At 47.9% G+C, this 18746-nt stretch overlaps 1 protein-coding gene across 2 annotated transcripts; it reads left to right on the forward strand.

Moving 5' to 3' along the window:
• The first annotated feature begins 1227 nt into the window (after positions 1-1227).
• Positions 1228-17345, forward strand: LOC310769475 (aflatoxin B1 aldehyde reductase member 2-like). Of its 2 annotated transcripts, none has more exons than XM_083628887.1 (7): positions 1228-1507; positions 10890-11077; positions 12180-12284; positions 13177-13273; positions 13677-13779; positions 15159-15288; positions 16939-17345. In XM_083628887.1, the coding sequence occupies exons 1-7, from the start codon at positions 1291-1293 to the stop codon at positions 17098-17100; spliced, it is 1002 nt and encodes a 333-aa protein (XP_083485013.1). In that variant the 5' UTR covers positions 1228-1290; the 3' UTR covers positions 17101-17345. The 2 variants fall into 2 exon arrangements, with proteins under 2 accessions (XP_083485013.1, XP_083485012.1); XM_083628886.1 differs by lacking the exon at positions 1228-1507 and adding an exon at positions 7430-7755.
• The last annotated feature ends 1401 nt before the right edge of the window (positions 17346-18746 follow it).

Raw genomic sequence — 18746 nt, forward strand, 5'->3', positions numbered from 1 at the left:
TCATGTAAAAACACCAGGCAGGCCCCACAAATAACCCAGAGATGCATTTTAAATAAAGGGACACATTCTACTCATGTAAAAACACGCTGATTCCCGGACCGTCTGCGGGCTGGATTGAGAAGGCAATTGGGCCGCATCTGGCCCCCGGGCCTTAGGTTGCCTACCCCTGGTCTACTCTTAACATTGGATGCAAGCCAGTACAGCTATTTGCCACTGGGGCTTAATGGAGCCTCCAAGTTCAGGGGTAGTGTATCTCCAACTACCAGCCTGGACCCAAATGTCAAGGGAAACCCTCCATCTCTTTCAAACCCTCCCCTCCCTAACCTGGGCACTGTCCAAAGCAGCTCCTCTTGCAAAGCACTTTTTCTGGGATCTGGACAGCTGACACGAGGGCCATCAGCATTTTGCATACTGAAAAAACAGCTAAAGGAAAAATCACACTTGTGAGCAGGGATACATTCTACTCATGTAAAAACATGCTGATTCCCAGACCGTCCGCGGGCCGGATTGAGAAGGCGATTGGGCCACATCCGGGCCCTGGGCCTTAGGTTAGAAGATGTGTTGTTAGTTAATGTTTATTGTCATTGAGATATTGTCTTTGTGTTGTTATATGTAAATCGTTTGCAATAAAGTTAAAAAAAAAAAAAAGTCCAGTGATGGAGAGTCCCCCATAAGATCCGTTATGCATTTTATAGAATCGTGGAGTTGGAAGGGACCCCTAGAGTCATCTAGTCCAACCCCCTGCAATGCAGAATCTCGACTAAAGCATCCGTGGCAGATGGCCATCCAATCTCTGCTAAAAAACAAACTCCAAGGAAGGAGAGCCCTCAACCTCCTGAGGGAGTCAAATTCTATATCCTACCATTTTTCTCCAAGTTGCTCGAAAGCATTGGCTCACACGGTTCTCCCTCCCTCCTCATTTAATCCCCACAACCACCCTGAGAGGTAGGTTAGGCTGAGATAGACAGTAGTGACCGGCACAAGGTCGCACCTATGGGAGTTCATAGCCCAGTGAGGATTTGAACCCAGGTCTCCCAGGCGGGTTGGGGATGAAGGGGCTGGTGCCAGAGACTGAAGGCGCTGCTTGAAACCAGCCTTTTTAAAACAGGCATACAAAACGACATGCTGCAAAATGGCACGCTCTAAAAAGACGTTGCAGGAATTTTGAGACGGCCCCTTACCTGGGAAGGGAAGGCGTGGCGTCACGCGTGCTTTAAAAGGCGGTTTCCCAGGTGGTGGCGAGTTCGAGTCCAGGCGGAGGCAGATCGAGCTACTGCTGCAGCCGCTAGGATGTCGGGGCTACGCGGGCAGAGCCGCGGCGTGCGCTCGGTGCTGGGCACCATGGAGTTCGGGCGCAGGGCAGACGCGGCGGCCAGCGGGGCGATGCTGCGCGCCTTCCTGGCCCGCGGGCACTGCGAGCTGGATACCGCGCATATTTACGCGGGGGGCGAGTCGGAGCGGATCCTGGGCGCCTGGCTGGCAGCTGAACCCAAGGCTGCGGCGGCAGGTGGGTCGGTGGAATGGGGGGCCGGAGACGAAGGCTGCTCTAGACGTCCAGTGGGTCAGCAACGGTTCCTCTGAGCGCATGCAGAGTGCCACACGCACACAGAGCCGCGAGTAATCACCGGAGTCTGATCTAGATTCGAATCGAGTTCTGTGCACACGCTCAGAAGGGCTGACTCTCAGCACCTGCCTTGCATGCAAGCAGAAAGTCCCAATTCATGCTGCAGGTGTGTGCGCCTTGCCTGAAACCCTGGAGAGCAGCTGCTGCTGCCAGTCAGTGTAGACAATCCAGAGTTTGATGGACCAAGGGAGCTGAGTAAGGTTGTTTCGTAGGATCTGTTGTTGTCTTCTATCTAGTCCAGCCTGCAAAAAAATCAACAACCAAGCAATGGTGCGTTTGAGCATGTGTGGAGTGCATCTCTCCCTTCTCCTACCCTCCACCCTTTCAATGCAGTCAAAGGTGATCCACCCTCATCCTTCCCTAAATAAATCCCTGCCCCCGTTAATCTAGATTCCAGAAATGGGGGAGATACGGGCTTGCTGCTCTGCAAATGTTCTCTGGCACCAGCCCCCTTCATCTCCAACCTGCCTGGCTGGTGATCAGGAATAATGAGGGATCATAGTAAAGGTAAAGGTAAAGGGACCCCTGACCGTTAGGTCCAGTCGTGGCGGACTCTGGGGTTTCGGTGCTCATCTCGCTTTATTGGCCGAGGGAGCTGGCGTACAGCTTCTGGGTCATGTGGCCAGCATGACTAAGCCGCTTCTGGCGAACCGGAGCAGCGCACGGAAACGCCGTTTACCTTCCCGCTGGAGCGGTACCTATTTATCTACTTGCACTTTGATGTGCTTTCGAACTGCTAGGTTGGCAGGAGCAGGGACCGAGCAACGGGAGCTCACCCCGTCGCAGGGATTCAAACCGCCGACCTTCTGATCAGCAAGTCCTAGGCTCTGTGGTTTAACCCACAGCGCCACCCGCGTCCCAAATGAGAGATCATGGAGTGCTGCAAATGTAGGAGTTAAATTGTGAATTCAGTGACATCTGGAAGGCCATGGAAGAGTCCCAGCTCTGGGTGTCCCTTTCCCAGGGAGCACAAGCACTTAAATATGAACCAATTGCCCCCACCTCCCAGTTCCAGTTAGATTCCTGCAGCAAGCAGGTGCATTAGCAGGACAATTCCACCCGCTTTCAACCTTTGCTCTTACTGTTCTTTCTTTTCAGGGTTGGTCATCTGGTTAATCAACAACCTGCAAATCAAAAGGACCGTTTGCATTGTTACCTTTGGTCCAGCTGACAAAATCCCCTGTTAGTGCGGCAAAGGCTTGCTTAGGGGCCTGAGAGGGGAAAGCACTCTGCACATGCCCAGAGCTGGGCTGGGCTGATCTGATGCTCACTTGTATTATGGCCTTCGTCTAGGAAATGGAGGGGAAATGTACTTTTTTTCTTCTTTGCTAATTTCTATTTTACTGCTCATTTGCCCAGTATGGAGAGATCCTTTTTGGGGCTCCTTACCATCCGTGAACAATTTGGTAAACCTAAATCCAGATCATTTATGAACGGGTTAAAAAGAGCTAATGGACAGGATTGGTCTGATCCGGGACGGTTCTTACAATTTGTTTTTGTTTTTCCAATTTTTTTTATTGATTTTCACAAAATTGTAAACACACAAATATACAAACAAACATAAATCATAACCTTGTTAAAACTAGTCTTATTAACTTTGTTGTGACTTCCTCATATCCCCCTAGTTGAATTTCAGTGCAAATCATTTTAACGGTTTTCCAAATCATAATTCTTACAAACTTAATCACTTAACATCTTTCTTTCTTACCAATTCAGCATTAAACATATTAATTCAACACATTACATATTTAAATCCTAAGCCTATCTGGTAATTGCAAGCTTTTTCCAATTAATTTAACTTAACATATTTAACTGAATAGTCATTAAATTTCGTCCGTTCTTCCTGATACTCCTCCTCCTTCTGGTCGCGGACTCTTCCGGTCAGGTCGGCTAGCTCTGAAAAATCCATCCTCTTCATCTGCCATTCCTCCACTGTTGGGACTTCTTGCATTTTCCACTTTTTAGCTAGTAAGAATCGAGCAGCAGTTGTGGCATACAAAAATGACGGTTCTTACAATTTGGAGATGGGTCTACCTGCAGATTTGAGCTACAAGATAGAACTTCCACAGTCAGTGGCAGTATACCTGGGATCCCTTCCAACTTTACAGTTATGTGGATCTGTGATCCAATATGGCAGGGTGAATGGGGGGAACCTTTTTCTGCAATCCAGGCAAGCGAGATGTATTGCCAGACTTCAAGGACACTTTCCAACTCCTGTTGTTGTTGTTTAGTCGTTTAGTCATGTCCGACTCTTTGTGACCCCATGGACCAGAGCACGCCAGGCACTCCTGTCTTCCACTGCCTCCCGCAGTTTGGTCAAACTCATGCTGGTAGCTTCGAGAACACTGTCCAACCATCTCGTCCTCTGTCGTCCCCTTCTCCTTGTGCCCTCCATCTTTCCCAACATCAGGGTCTTTTCCAGGGAGTCTTCTCTTCTCATGAGGTGGCCAAAGTCGAGCCTCAGCTTCAGGATCTGTCCTTCCAGTGAGCACTCAGGGCTGATTTCCTTCAGAATGGAGAGGTTTGATCTTCTTGCAGTCCATGGGACTCTCAAGAGTCTCCTCCAGCACCATAATTCAAAAGCATCAATTCTTTGGCGATCAGCCTTCTTTATGGTCCAGCTGTCACTTCCGTACATCACTACTGGGAAAACCATAGCTTTAACTATATGGACCTTTGTTGGCAAGGTGCTGCCTCTGCTTTTTAAGATGCTGTCTAGGTTTGTCATTGCTTTTCTCCCAAGAAGCAGACATCTTTTAATTTTGTTACTGCTGTCACCATCTGCAGTGATCATGGAGCCCAAGACCTGAGGAGGGTTCAAAGCAAAGCCATTAAGAGATGTGGCTTGGGAACAGTCCCAAGGGCAAGATAGGCAGGTCGGGAGGTCTGCATGTAGCCCAAGGTCCTGGAGTTTCTGATAATTCCATACACCCTCCTTGTCTTTGTTTGGCAGGAGCTCAAGTTTGTTTTGTTCCCTTATCGCGTCCTTTTCTCCACCAGTCAAGGTGCCCACCAAGTCACCTTCTTGAGTCACCTTGCCGACACTGTAGAACCCACGGCCAGCTTTTAGTAAGCTCTTTTTTAAAAATATATTTTTATTACTAATTTTTACATGACATTTCCAAAAAACATACAACATATTTTCTTGTCTTATTCAGTGTTTTGGACTTCCATCAACCACATCTGAAGATTTTTCAATCTTTATCACTTAATCTGCATTTCATTAATTTCACTATTACTTTTAATAGTCCTTCACTAATAATTCTCTTCATACTTTTCTCTGCAATATTTCAACTTTTCTCTGCAATATTTCACATAGCCCTCCTTACAAAACTTCTTGCAAACCTACTAGCGTAATCTGTTGATTACAATTGCTTTTCAAATAGTTCACATATTTACTCCAGTCCTCTGAGAAACTCTGATCCCGCACGTTTCAAATCCTTCCTGTCATCTTGTCTAATTCTGCATAGTCCATTAATTTCGCCTGCCATTCCTCTTTCGTCAGTAATTCTTCTTGTTTCCATTTCTGTGCCAATAGTACTCTTGCTGCCGTTATTGCATATAAAAACAGTTTATTATCCTGTGTATTAATATCCTCCCCTACAATGCCAAGTAGAAATGTTTCTGGGTTTTTTAAATAAATGTATATTTCAACATCTTTTTCATCTCATTATATATCATTTCCCAGAAGCTTTTCACTTTCTTACATTCCCAGCTTTTAGTAAGCTCTTTGGGGCGCAGACTTACCGTTCTGTTACAGTATTACGCTGAACAGTGATGGCAATTGAGGGCGATTGTAAAAACAGTGCCTCTGAGCGTGCACAGAGCGTTTCCCTCCTCCTTCTCGTCATTAGGCCTTTTTTTTAAAGTCATTCCTAGCCCAATTTTCCTCCAGAGGAGTTCAAGGTGGGGGCTTGAATCCAATGCTAGTCCTACTCGGAGTAGACCGACCAAAGTTACTAGACACGGATAACTTAGGTCCATTCAGTTGGAAGCAGTAATGTTCCTAAATACCAGTCGCTGGAAACCATAGGACAGGAGAGTGCTTTTGCATTGGAATCATGCTTTTGAGCATCCCATAATGTCCACTGTGAGAACAGGATGCTGCCCTTTTGGCTTGATCCAGCAGGCTGTAGCTTTTTTTCTGCTTGGGGACTTCCTGCATGCCCCTTGTTCGCCAGTGATTTTTGTGGTTGTTATCTATATATTTGCCAGTTTTAAAATACCACTTGACTGATGAGAACTTCTCTCTAAACGGTTCATATCCAAACTATGCAAAACGTTTACTAAAAAGTGCCGATGAAAATCTAAAGCTCAAGAAGAAACGGGCACAGAATCTATATCAGCCAGCAGTTTTAAAACAGGGACAACAAATTACATATAAAGCAAATGATTTCTTCCAAGTTGAGTCTGGGCCAAGCCTACCTGGCAGGGCTGTTGCTAGAATGAAATGAGGAACGGCAGGGATAAACATTGAGCTCCTTGGAGGAAAAGATGGGATGGAAATGCAATAAATAAAACAAACCAACCAACGAAGGTTAAAATGACATGGCAGGATTTGCTGTTGTTTAGTCGTTTAGTCGTGTCCGACTCTTCGTGACCCCATGGACCAGAGCATGCCAGGCACTTCTGTCTTCCACTGCCTCCCACAGTTTGGTCATGCTGGTAGCTTCGAGAACACTGTCCAACCACCTCATCCTCTGTCGTCCCCTTCTCCTTGTGCCCTCCTTCTTTCCCAACATCAGGGTCTTTCCCAGGGAGTCTTCTCTTCTCATGAGGTGGCCAAAGTCTTGGAGCCTCAGCTTCAGGATCTGTCCTTCCAGTGAGCACTCAGGGCTGATTTCCTTCAGAATGGAGAGGTTTGATCTTCTTGCAGTCCATGGGACTCTCAAGAGTCTCCTCCAGCACCAGAATTCAAAAGCATCAATTCTTTGGCGATCAGCCTTCTTTATGGTCCAGCTCTCACTTCCATACATCACTACCGGGATAGCTTTAACTATATGGACCTTTGTTGGCAAGGTGCTGCCTCTGCTTTTTATGATGCTGTCTAGGTTTGTCACTGCTTTTCTCCCAAGAAGCAGGCGTCTTTTAATTTCGTGGCTGCTGTCACCATCTGCAGTGATCATGGAGCCCAAGAAAGTGAAATCTCTCACTGCCTCCATTTCTTCCCCTTCTATTTGCCAGGAGGTGATGGGCCCAGTGGCCATGATCTTCGTTTTTTTGATGTTGAGCTCCAAACCATATTTTGCACTTTCCTCTTTCACCCTCATTAAAAGGTTCTTTAATTCCTCCTCACTTTCTGCCATCAATGTTGTGTCATCTGCATATCTGAGTTACAGATAGGTAGCCGTGTTGGTCTGCCATAGTCAAAAAAATTTTTTCCCCTTCCAGTAGCACCTTAAAGACCAACTAAGTTAGTTATTGGTATGAGCTTTCGTGTGCATGCACGAAAGCTATCTGAAGAAGTGCACTATCTGAAGAAGCACACGAAAGCTCATACCAAGAACTAACTTAGTTGGTCTTTAAGGTGCTACTGGAAGGAAAAAAATTTTTTTTTGCATATCTGAGGTTGTTGATATTTCTTCCTGCAATCTTCCGGCTATGGGTTCATCCAGCCCAGTCTTTCGCATGATGAATTCTGCATATAAGTTAAATAAACAGGGAGACAATATACAGCCTTGTCGTACTCCTTTCCCAACATGGAAGGATAAGGGACCCGAATTCATCCGGCAAGGCTCTTCCTTTGCTTCTGGAATCAGGAAATTCGAGACGGTCCCTTCTCCTGGGAGGGGGTAGGAGTGGAAAAGAGGCGCTGACGCATGCGCAGACAGTGGTGATGCGATTGCCTTTGCCCAGGACCTGGTGGCGAGTTCGAGTTCTGCCCGAGGCGGATCGAGCTGCTGCAGCCGCCGGGATGTCGGGGCTACGCGGGCAGAGCCGCGGGGTGCGCTCGGTGCTGGGCACCATGGAGTTCGGGCGCAGGGCAGACGCGGCGACCAGCGGGGCCATGCTGCGCGCGTTCCTGGCCCGCGGGCACTGCGAGGTGGATACCGCGCATATGTACGCGGGGGGCGAGTCGGAGCGGATCCTGGGAGCCTGGCTGGCGGCTGAACCCAAGGCTGCGGCTGCAGGTAGGTAGGGCTGCTCTAGACCTCGAGCCCAGCGGGCGGGCAACGGTTCCTCTGAGCGCATGCAGAGTGCCTCGCATGCATTGACACGTAGCCGCGAACTCTCACCCGAGCTCAGCGGAACTTCAGCAGGATTCGAATCGAGTTCCGTTTTGCAGGCGCGCCCATAGGAGTCCTGGCTGGAAGGGGAGAGCGTCTGTCTTGCACCATGCAATTCAATTCCCACGGGCATCTCAGGGTTGGGCTAGGAATGCACCGTGCCTGAAACCCTGGAGAGCTGCTGCCGGTCAGTGTAGACGTAACTGGGCTCGGTGGACCAGTGGTCTGGCTTCCTATGACATGCTGAGGTTGGGGGGGGGTCGTCACCTGCCTAGACCAGCCTGCAAAACAGCAACAACAACAGAGCAAATGTGCATTTGAGCATGCGCCGAGTGCATTTCTCCTATCTGATTTCTTTCCGCAGGGCCTGTAAGACAGAGTTGTTCCGCCTGGCCTTTGGCTTGGAGCCAATTTGATTCCCTCCCTCCTTCTCTTTCTTTTTTCTTTTCCTTCTCCTCCTGCAATGAGGCTACATTCTAATATTTTAATGTTCCATTATTTTAATGTTGTATTTTATTTTTGTTTTTAAGTTGTAATCATTCATCTTGTTTTTATTATTGCTTGAAAGCCGCTCTGAGCCCGGCCTTGGCTGGGGAGGGCGGGGTATAAATAAAAAATTATTATTATTATTATTATTATTATTATTATTATTATTATCTCCCCAACCTTTCCATGCAGTCAAAATTAATCCAGCTCCACCCTCACTTCCATTTTAAACCCATGCTCAACTATCCTCAATCTTTGTTTTTCTTTGATAGTTTGGCCTTTCATTTTCTTAATTTTCATCGGTTTTTCCAGCAACATCTGGAAGGCCACCCCAGACTTGAAACATGGATTCCCCATCTCTTGCCCACTGAAGCTCAAAAATGGACCAGTTGCTTCCCCACACCAGTTTCTAAATTGGGTTCCTCCACCAACCAGGCCCATTAGCAACATGATCCCTGCATCTTTTGGTCTCTCTGCTCTTAAATTTATTGCCTCGGAGGGTTGATAATCTGGTTATTCAACAACTCAAAGGGCTGGAAATCAATCAAAAGGGCTGCCTTTATACCCTTGCCTTTATTCCAGTGGTCAAAAGTCTCCTGCGAGTTTGCAAAGATCCCTGATTATGCTGAAAGCCTTCCCACCTAATCTGAAGGGCAGTTGGAGTTGCTAAGCAGCTTGAGAAGGGAAAGGAAATTTGAACATAGAATCATAGAAGCTGGAAGGGACCCTGAGGGTCATCTAGTCCAACCCGCCTTCAATGCAGGCATCTCAACTAAAGCATCCATGGCAGATGGCCATGCAAACTCTTCTTAAAAACCTCCAAGGAAGGAGAGCCCCCCACTGTCCAGGGGAGTCTGTTCCACTGTCAAACAGCTCTTAACAGTCAGAAAGTTTTTCCTGATGTTTAGTTGGAATCTCCCTACAAGAAAGCCACTGGTTCGAGTCCTGCCCTCCAGAGCAGGAGAAAACAAGCATGTTCCCTCTTCCATTTGACAGCCCTTTGGGTATTTGGGTATCTTATCCCCATCAGTCTCCTCTTTCCCAAGCTAAACATTCCCAGCTCCCTCAACCTTTACTCCTAAGGCTTGATTTCAGATTCTCCCAAGTGTACTGCTTATTATTAGGGCGTAGGGGGTGAAAAAGCCTTTAACAACCCAAGGGCCACTTTTCCTTCTGCGCAGCCTTCTGGGGGCCAGATGCAAGGGATGGGCAGGGCCAGAGGGGGAAGTGGGCAGAGCAATGGATGCAAATTTTAGCTTTGGGCACTAGACTAGTTTCCTACACACAATCTCTGTCCGCCATCCAGGCAAGGAAGAGGCACGGTCAGAGTTCAAGGTCATGTTCCATCACACGAAGCCTGAGAGCAGGTCCGTTGGGGGTGTGGCCTGTGGGGAGGGGTGTGGCTTGGGGAGAGCCCTGGGGGCCCAGATGGACAGACTTCGTGGGCTGTATTTGGCTCTGCCTGCCTTGTTAATATTTGTTTGCTCCTCATCCTGGTTTTGGGGGCTCCTCTTTACAGAATGACGCGGGTGGCGCTGTGGGTTAAACCACTGAGCCTAGGGCTTGCTGATCAGAAGGTCGGCGGTTCAAATCCCTGTGAACCACAGAGCCTAGGCCTTGCTGATCAGAAGGTTGGCGGTTCGAATCCCAGCAACGAGGTGAGCTCCCGTTGCTTGATCCCTGCTCCTGCCAACCTAGCAGTTCGAAAGCACGTCAAAGTGCAAGTAGATAAATAGGTACCGCTCTGGCGGGAAGGTAAACGGCGTTTCCGTGCGCTGCTCTGGTTTGCCAGAAGCGGCTTAGTCATGCTGGCCACATGACCCGGTTCTCTAACTGGAGCTCTCGCAGGCCGTGTTTCCCAGTTGTCGGTGTTTATCCTACACTTTTTTAGATTTGCCTTCAGAGCGTCTTTAAACCTCTTTTGTTGACCACCAGCATTACGCTTTCCATTTTTAAGTTCGGAATAGAGCAGTTGCTTTGGAAGACCATAATCAGGCATCCTCACAACATGACCAGTCCAACGAAGTTGATGTTGAAGAATCAATTGCTTCGACACTGGTGATCTTTGCTTCTTTCAGGACACTGGCATTAGTTTGCCTGTCTTCCCAAGTGAGGTGTAAAAATTTTCGGAGACACCGTTGATGGAATCTTTCGAGGAGTCGGCGTTTATAAGTGGTCCATGTTTCACAAAAGGGCTGGGTTTGGGGTGGGTTTTTGGAAGACGCCTGTGTGTGAATTTGTTTTATGTGTGTAGATCAGTGCACGCTGACCAACACACAGTCTTTGCAGTAAGGCTCTACAGTGGTTCCTCGGGTTAAGAACTTAATTCGTTCTGGAGGTCAGTTCTTAACCTGAAACTGTTCTTAACCTGAGGTACCACTTTAGCTAATGGGGGCCTCCTGCTGCCACCACGGTGCAATTTCTGTTCTCATACTGAAGCAAAGTTCTTAACCCGAGGTACTATTTCTGGGTTAGCGGAGTCTGTGACCTGAAGCATCTGTAACCCGAGGTACCACTGTACTTCCCTGATCTAGTCCTCTCTTCCCCACCAGTCAAGGTAGCCACCAAGGCAAATCCACTGGAAGGCAATACTCTGAAGGCTGATGGCGTTCGCTCCCAACTGGAGACGTCCCTCCAGAGGCTGCAGGCGAAGAGTGTCGACCTCTTCTACCTCCATATGCCCGACCACAAGACCCCCCTGGAAGAGACGCTGAAGGCCTGCAATGAGCTACACAGAGAGGTGCAAAAACTGGGGTTTTCTGGGGGCGGGGGCGGGAAACTGATTCTCATAACTGGGCGGCTCATTTGGGCCTCCCAGTTGGTGTTTGATGTGCTGCTTTTGTATCCCCCTTCTAAAAGGGATGCAGGTGGCGCTGTGGGTTAAACCACAGAGCCTAAGATCAGAAGGTCGGCGGTTTGAATCCCCGCGACGGGGTGAGCTCCCGTTGCTCGGTCCCTGCGCCTGCCAACCTAGCAGTTCGAAAGCACGTCAAAGTGCAAGTAGATAAATAGGTACCACTCCGGCGGGAAGGTAAACGGCATTTCCGTGCGCTGCTCTGGTTCGCCGGAGGCGGCTTAGTCATGCTGGCCACATGACCCGGAAGCTGTACACCGGCTCCCTCGGCCAACAAAGCGAGATGAGTGCCCCAACCCCAAAGTCGGCCATGACTGGACCTAATGGTCAGGGGTCCCTTTACCTTTTCCTTCTAAACAAATCGAGGCGCCTGTCTGGAATAGAGGGGGTTCAAAGGTCACGAGATCCATTCCACCCGGCGTTCATTCAGCACAATCCGCCGTGCTTCCTTTCTGCTGCAGTTCGCCTTCTGCCAAATATGAACCTTGTTTGTCTCGCTCTTGTCTGCTATCTGACCTAAAGTTGCATCGCTGTTTAAGTCACTTACATTTCCTCTGACGTCAGGGAAACACCCAAACAGTGGGGGGGGGGGAAGAACCCTTAATTAGATTTTATTAATTTATTTATTTGCATTTACATTCCACCTTTTTTCATCCTAAGCAGCTCTGGGTGGCGTACGTTACGGCCACAGCTTATGCACATTTAGCTTGTGCGCATTAAATTTTATTCGCATGGCAAAAAAAGAAATTAATTTAATTTAATCCAATCCAATTTAGGTGAGGCTAAGAGGCAGTGACTGGTCTCCCACAGTCATCCATTCATGGCCGAGAGGGGATTTGAACCCTGGTCTCCCATGTCCCTAGTCCTCATTTAACCACCAGATCCTTTGGTCTGATCCAGCACCCAGCCTCCTCTTCTGGTCTTAAGACTGTATGTGAACATAGAGCTAAAAATACAGGGGCTTATTTGGTTTTTTTTCTTCCGACAGGGGAAGTTTAAGGAACTGGGTCTCTCCAACTATGCCTCGTGGCAGGTGGCGGAAATCTATGGCATCTGCAAGGCCAACAACTGGGTGTTGCCAACTGTGTACCAGGTGAGAGCTGGGTGGATGAATGGAGGTCTTCTCCCCAAGGTGTTTGGTCAAGGCTGGGCAACCTGTGGCTCCTCCAGACATGTCCGGACTCTCAGCTTCCATCACTCTTGACCATTGACCAAGCTGTTAACGGTTTAAGTCTGTGTATTAGAATCATAGGACTGTAGCATTGGAAGGTCCTTCACTGAGTCTACAAAGCCCAGCTCAGTCACTGAGACCACCTGCAGGAGTGTTGCTGGTTTTTCTTTTTAATGTTTGATGTTGCATCGTGTTTTTATTATTGGACAAGAAACCAAGCCTTGATTGGCCCAGTCCTGTGGAATTCTCTGCCAGCAGGTGCCTTCTGTGCCAGCCTTTAAACACATGCTGAAAATGTATCTGTTCTGCAAGGCTTATGCAGGTAGTTTAGAATACATATTTCCATAATAGCTATTTTCCAATGGTTTTTTTTTTTTAAATGGTTTTTATTGGATGAACACCAACTGCTGGAAACTGCAGGAGGGGAGAGGGCTTTTGGGCTTGAATCTCACTTGCAGGTGTCCCATTGGGGAAATACTGGTGCCTGATGATATTGGTGATTTATTAGATATCTATACTGCCCTTCATCCAAGGCTCATAGGGCAGTTTACAGTACGTATGAAAGCACAAAAATCCACAACATAATTGGAAAGAGAACAATCTCTCTCTCCCCTCCCTTCTTCCAATGTCAATTGGCAGGGAGTTCCAAAGGTGCCGCCACAATAAACAACCAGTTTCTTACAAATGCAGAACGGATGTTCGATGGCACCTGTAGTAGTGGCAGTTCCCCAGTGGGCAGAAGGGATTTTGCAACACAACGGTCTGCTCCAAGGTTTCTTTATGAATTTTGTTTTTTACTGTCTTTTTCCCAAAGGGCATGTACAACGCTACGACGCGCCAAGTGGAGACCGAATTGCTGCCATGCCTTAGACATTTTGGGATTCGATTCTACGCATATAATCCGCTGGCTGGTACGGGTCTGGCAAGGAATGGCAGGGAATGGGGTGGTTTCAGTGGCAGGGCTGCAAAACTTTAGGCACCAGGCGAAAATGTTTCTCTTCATTCAGGCTGATTAACAATCTCTGGTTTTTAAATGTGTGGGGGGGTTTTTTGCGGGTATTGGTCTTGTTTTCGTTTTGTGTTCTCATTTTGTATTTTTTCTGTTGTGAACTGCCTTGGGATCTTCACACAGAATATGCATATTTATTAAATGTGTTGTTGTTGCTGTTTTATGGGCAGAATGACAGACAAATCCAAAGAGGTGCTGGAGTTTTAGCTGTGGGGTGAGAAGAGAGTGGATTGACCTAAGTGAGGCATCTTGGCTTATAAGGTTCTAGTCCCTAACGTTTGGGCGTTCACTTTCACCTCTTGCAGGAGGGCTCCTGACTGGGAGGTACAAGTACGAAGACAAAGACTCGAACCAGCAGCCAGCTAGCAGGTTTTTCGGCAACGACTGGGCCAAAATCTACAGGGACAGGTGGGTCTAAAGATGGCAAAAGCGGCTTGCATCTTGAAGGCAGGGGACGACTCAGTTCTGTTGATGTAGGAAGAGGCTAGCTTCTTGAACACGGGGGCAAGAAATTAAACTGCTAATGTTGGGAAGCAGTTCTTGTTTTTTGGAGGAAAGAGGTCAGAGCAATAAATATGGGATTAACGGTAAAGGGACTCCTAACCGTTAAGTCCAGTCGTGGATGATTCTGGGGTTACGGCACTCATCTCGCTTTATTGGCCGAGGGAGCCGGCGTACAGCTTCCGGGTCGTGTGGCCAGCATGACTAAGCTGCTTCTGGTGAACCAGAGCAGCGTACGGAAACGCCGTTTACCTTCCCGCCAGAGCGGTACCTATTTATCTACTTGCACTTTGACGTGCTTTCGAACTGCTAGGTTGGCAGGAGCAGGGACCGAGCAACGGGAGCTCACCCTGTCGCGGGGATTCGAACCGCTGACCTTCCGATCGGCAAGCCCTAGGCTCTGTGGTTTAGATGACAGCGCCACCCGCGTCCCTAATACGGGGTTAGGAGAGTGATTTTGTTAGACATGGCACTAAATGGAACCTCTAGGTCCAGAGGCAGTCTACCTCTGGACACGAAGTGCTGCCTCTGCATCTTGCATGTGGACCAGATGGCATGATACAATTGTTAACTGCCATCTACTACTGCCATTTTGCTTTGCTTATTATGTAAGATTCATTCAGATATATAGAGATACAGTGGTACCTCGGGTTACATACGCTTCAGGTTACAGACTCCACTAACCCAGAAATAGTACCTTGGGTTAAGAACTTTGCTTCAGGATGAGAACGGAAATCTGGCTCCGGCGGCGCGGCAGCAGCAGGAGGCCCCATTAGCTAAAGTGGTGCTTCAGGTTAAGAACAGTTTCAGGTTAAGAACGGACCTCCGGAACGGATTAAGTATGTAACCAGAGGTACCACTGTACATATAAACATGCAGAATGTAGTAATAATAATAATAATAATAATAATTATTATTATTATTATTATTATTATTATTATTTATTATTTATACCCCGCCCATCTGGCTGGGCCTCCCCAGCCACTCTGGGCGGCTTCCATAAAAACCAAAAATACAGTAAAATATCACACGTTAAAAACTTCCCTGAACAGGGCTGCCTTAAGATGTCTTCTGAATGTCAGGTAGTTGTTTATCGCTTTGACATCTGCTGGAAGGGCGTTCCACAGGGCGGGTGCCACTACCGAGAAGGCCCTCTGCCTGGTTCCCTGTAGCTTTGCTTCTCGCAATGAGGGAACCGCCTGAAGGCCCTCGGCACTGGACCTCAGCGTCCGGGCAGAATGATGGGGGTGGAGATGACCTTAATTTTTTTTTAAACAACTACGCAGGTATTGGAAGAAGCATCATTTCCAGGGGGTGGACTTGGTCGAGAAAGCCCTCCACGAGGCGTATGGCTCAGACACACCCAGCTTGACTTCAGCTGCCCTGCGCTGGATCTATCATCACTCAAAGCTGCAGGTAATGGTGAACTTTTCCGCCAGCCCGGTATGGTACGGGGAAGAAGTTTGTGTGTGTATGTCTGAGGCCAGGTCTAAACTGTTCTACAGTGGTACCTCGGGTTACAGACGTTTCAGGTTACAGACTCCGCTAACCCAGAAATAGTACCTTGGGTTAAGAACTTTGCTTCAGGATGAGAACAGAAATTGTGTAGCAGTGGCGTGGTGGCAACGGCAGGCCCCATTAGCTAAAGTGGTACTTCAGGTTAAGAACTGTTTCTGGTTAAGAACGGACCTCCAGAACTAATTAGGTTCTTAACCCGAGGTACCACTGTATTCCCAAAACAGAATCAATAAATGACTTCTGGTAGGTCTAATATTCTGGAGGTGACATATGCTACTTATATCCCCTGCTCTCAATTTTTTATCCTCGCAACCACCCTGCAAGATGCGTCAAGGGGAAACCTGTAATATTATTTATTTTTATTTTTATTATTTTTATTATTTTTATTAATTTTTCCACCTTCGCCGCATCAAGCAGTTGGTCCCTTACCTTTCCTGCCCCGACCTGGCCACAGTGATCCATGCGACGGTCTTCTCCAGGCTTGACTACTGTAATTCGCTCTACGCGGGGCTGCCCTTGAAGCTGTCCCAGAAACTCCAGCGGGTACAGAATGCTGCAGCGAGGCTCCTCACGGGGTCTCTGCCATGGGAGCATATTCACCCAGTGCTTTTCAAGCTGCACTGTCTCCCGGTGGAGTACAGGGTCAAATTTAAGGTGCTGGTTTTGACCTTCAAAGCTCTTCACAGCCTAGGCCCCTCGTACCTATGGGACCACCTCTCCTGGTATGCCCCCCGGAGGACCTTAAGGTCCATATATAGCAACACCCTAGAGGTCCCGGGCCCTAAGGAAGTTAGATTGGCTTCAACCAGAGCCAGGGCCTTTTCAACACTGGCTCCGGCCTCGTCGATGCTCTGCCTCATGAGACTAGGGCCCTGCAGGATCTGATTTCTTTCCGCAGGGCCCGCAAGACAGAGTTGTTCCGCCTGGCCTTTGGCTTGGAGCCAATTTGATTCCCTCCCTCTCTTTCTTTTTTCTTTTCCTTCTCCTCCTGTGATGAGGCTACATTTTAATATTTTAATGTTCCATTATTTTAATGTTGTATTTTATTTTTGTTTTTAAGTTGTAATCATTTATCTTGTTTTTATTATTGCTTGTAAGCCGCTCTGAGCCCGGCCTTGGCTGGGGAGGGCGGGGTATAAATAAAAAATTATTATTATTATTATTATTATTATTATTATTATTATTATTATTTATACACCACCCATCTGGCTGGGTTTCCGCAGTCACTCTGAGCGGCTTCCAACAAAAGATTAAAAATACATTAAAACATCAGTCATTAAAAACTTCCCTAAACAGGGCTGTTTGACTTCTGAGGCACATTCGAAAACGGAATCATTTACTTCTGGGTTTTCGGTGTTCAAAAACCGAAACGTTTGGCTTCCGAGACGCTTGAAAACTGAGGTGCCACTGTATACCCCAAATGTGGCGTCTTTTTTTCATATAAAAAATCCCAAACGTTCTTTTAATTTTGCTGTCAGCTTTGCCCTTCCTCGTAAGCCGAGTCTTCCAATGTTCACCTTTCCCTCTTCTTGCTCTTTCCCCCCCTAGGCTGACCTTGGAGATGCTGTGATCATTGGGATGTCCACCATGGAACAACTGCAGGAGAATCTCAAGTGCAGCGAGGAGGGCCCCCTCCTGCCCGGCGTGGTCGAGGCCTTTGAGAAAGCTTGGCATCTCACAGCCCACGACTGCCCCAGCTACTTCCGCTGAAGGCTTTTGCAGCCTCCTGGAGAAACGAGAGCACCCATCGGAGACCCCCACCCCTCTGGACTCCTGTTTCGCCACAAACACCCTCTTCTGCTTCAGAGATTCCTCCCTTTCCCTTGGAATAAACCCAAGCCAACACCTCTGTGGCCTTAGATCAAGAGAGCACTTTTCCCTGGCAAGATTTCTGCCAACGCTTTCTGGGTCCCTGAAAGTGGCTTTCACCCTTCAAAATAAAAATATTGGTTGCACCTTTTAGCTCTCTTCTCTGCTTCCCCCCTCAGAAGTTATGCACGTCAAGTAGATGCTTCTTAACACTTTGGGACTCCCTGCCTGTTGATATCAGGCAGGTATCTTCACTATACCTTTTGGTGCCTGCTAAAACCATTTTTGCTTAGACAAGGCTACCCAGATGCTGTGAGCCTTGTTGTTGTTTTGTTGTTTAGTCGTTTAGTCGTGTCCGACTCTTCGTGACCCCATGGACCAGAGCACGCCAGGCACTTCTGTCTTCCACTGCCTCCTGTAGTTTGGTCAAACTCATGCTGGTAGCTTCGAGAACACTGTCCAAACCACCTCGTCCTCTGTCGTCCCCTTCTCCTTGTGCCCTCCATCTTTCCCAACATCAGGGTCTTTTCCAGGGAGTCTTCTCTTCTCATGAGGTGGCCAAAGTCTTGGAGCCTCAGCTTCACGATCTGTCCTTCCAGTGAGCACTCAGGGGTGATTTCCTTCAGAATGGATAGGTTTGATTTTCTTGCAGTCCATGGGACTCTCAAGAGTCTCCTCCAGCACCAGCTGTGAGCCTTAGTCTGTGTTTAATAGAGACTTCCAAAAAGTTAAAATAATAGACTAGAGTTTCTTTGGGTCTTGTTTTAACAATCCAGTGATTTATAAATTTTATGAAATCAATACAGTAGTACGTCAGGTTAAGATCTTAATTCGTTCTGGAGGTCCGTTCTTAACCTGAAACTGTTCTTAACCTGAAGCACCACTTTAGCTAATGGGGCCTCTAGCTGCTGCCGCTGTGCGATTTCTGTTCTCTTCCTGAAGCAAACGTTCTTAACCCAAGGTACTATTTCTGGGTTAGCGGAGTCTGTAACCTGAAGCGTCTGTAACCCGAGGTAAAGGTAAAGGGGACCCTGACCATTAGGTCCAGTTGTGGCCAACTCTGGGGTTGTGGCGCTCATCTCGCTTTATTGGCCGAGGGAGCCGGCGTACAGCTTCCGGGTCATGTGGCCAGCATGACTAAGCCGCTTCTGGCAAACCAGAGCAGCGCAAGGGAAATGCCATTTACCTTCCTGCCAGAGCGGTACCTATTTATCTACTTGCACTTTGACATGCTTTCGAACTGCTAGGTTGGCAGGAGCTGGGACCAAACAATGGGAGCTCATCCCGTCGTGGGGATTTGAACCACCGACCTTCTGATCGGCTAGTCCTAGGCTCTGTGGTTTAACCCACAGCGCCACCCGCGTCCCTTGTAACTCGAGGTACCACTGTAAAAGAAATGCTCTACCCCTGAGCTGAGGCCCTTTCCTATAAAGAAACTGGTTGTTCTGTCAGAATAATTTCTTAACTGGCAATGTTTTGCAAAGGTTTGGTGGGCTGCGTAGCATTCCCTACAGTAGGCCAAGCCCCTCCCACCAGTGCTTTATCTG

The sequence above is a fragment of the Podarcis filfolensis genome (assembly GCF_964270895.1).
Source record: "Podarcis filfolensis genome assembly, chromosome: 8".
NCBI lineage: Eukaryota > Metazoa > Chordata > Lepidosauria > Squamata > Lacertidae > Podarcis > Podarcis filfolensis.

Bases quoted from the DNA above. Each gene is read 5' to 3' on its own strand.
- LOC310769475 (XM_083628886.1), top strand. From the start codon at position 7,461: ATGCGATTGCCTTTGCCCAGGACCTGGTGGCGAGTTCGAGTTCTGCCC. The intron at 7,756-10,889 runs GTAGGTAGGGCT...CTTCCCCACCAG, and splicing joins ACCCAAGGCTGCGGCTGCAG to TCAAGGTAGCCACCAAGGCA. The intron at 13,274-13,676 runs GTACGGGTCTGG...CACCTCTTGCAG, and splicing joins CGCATATAATCCGCTGGCTG to GAGGGCTCCTGACTGGGAGG.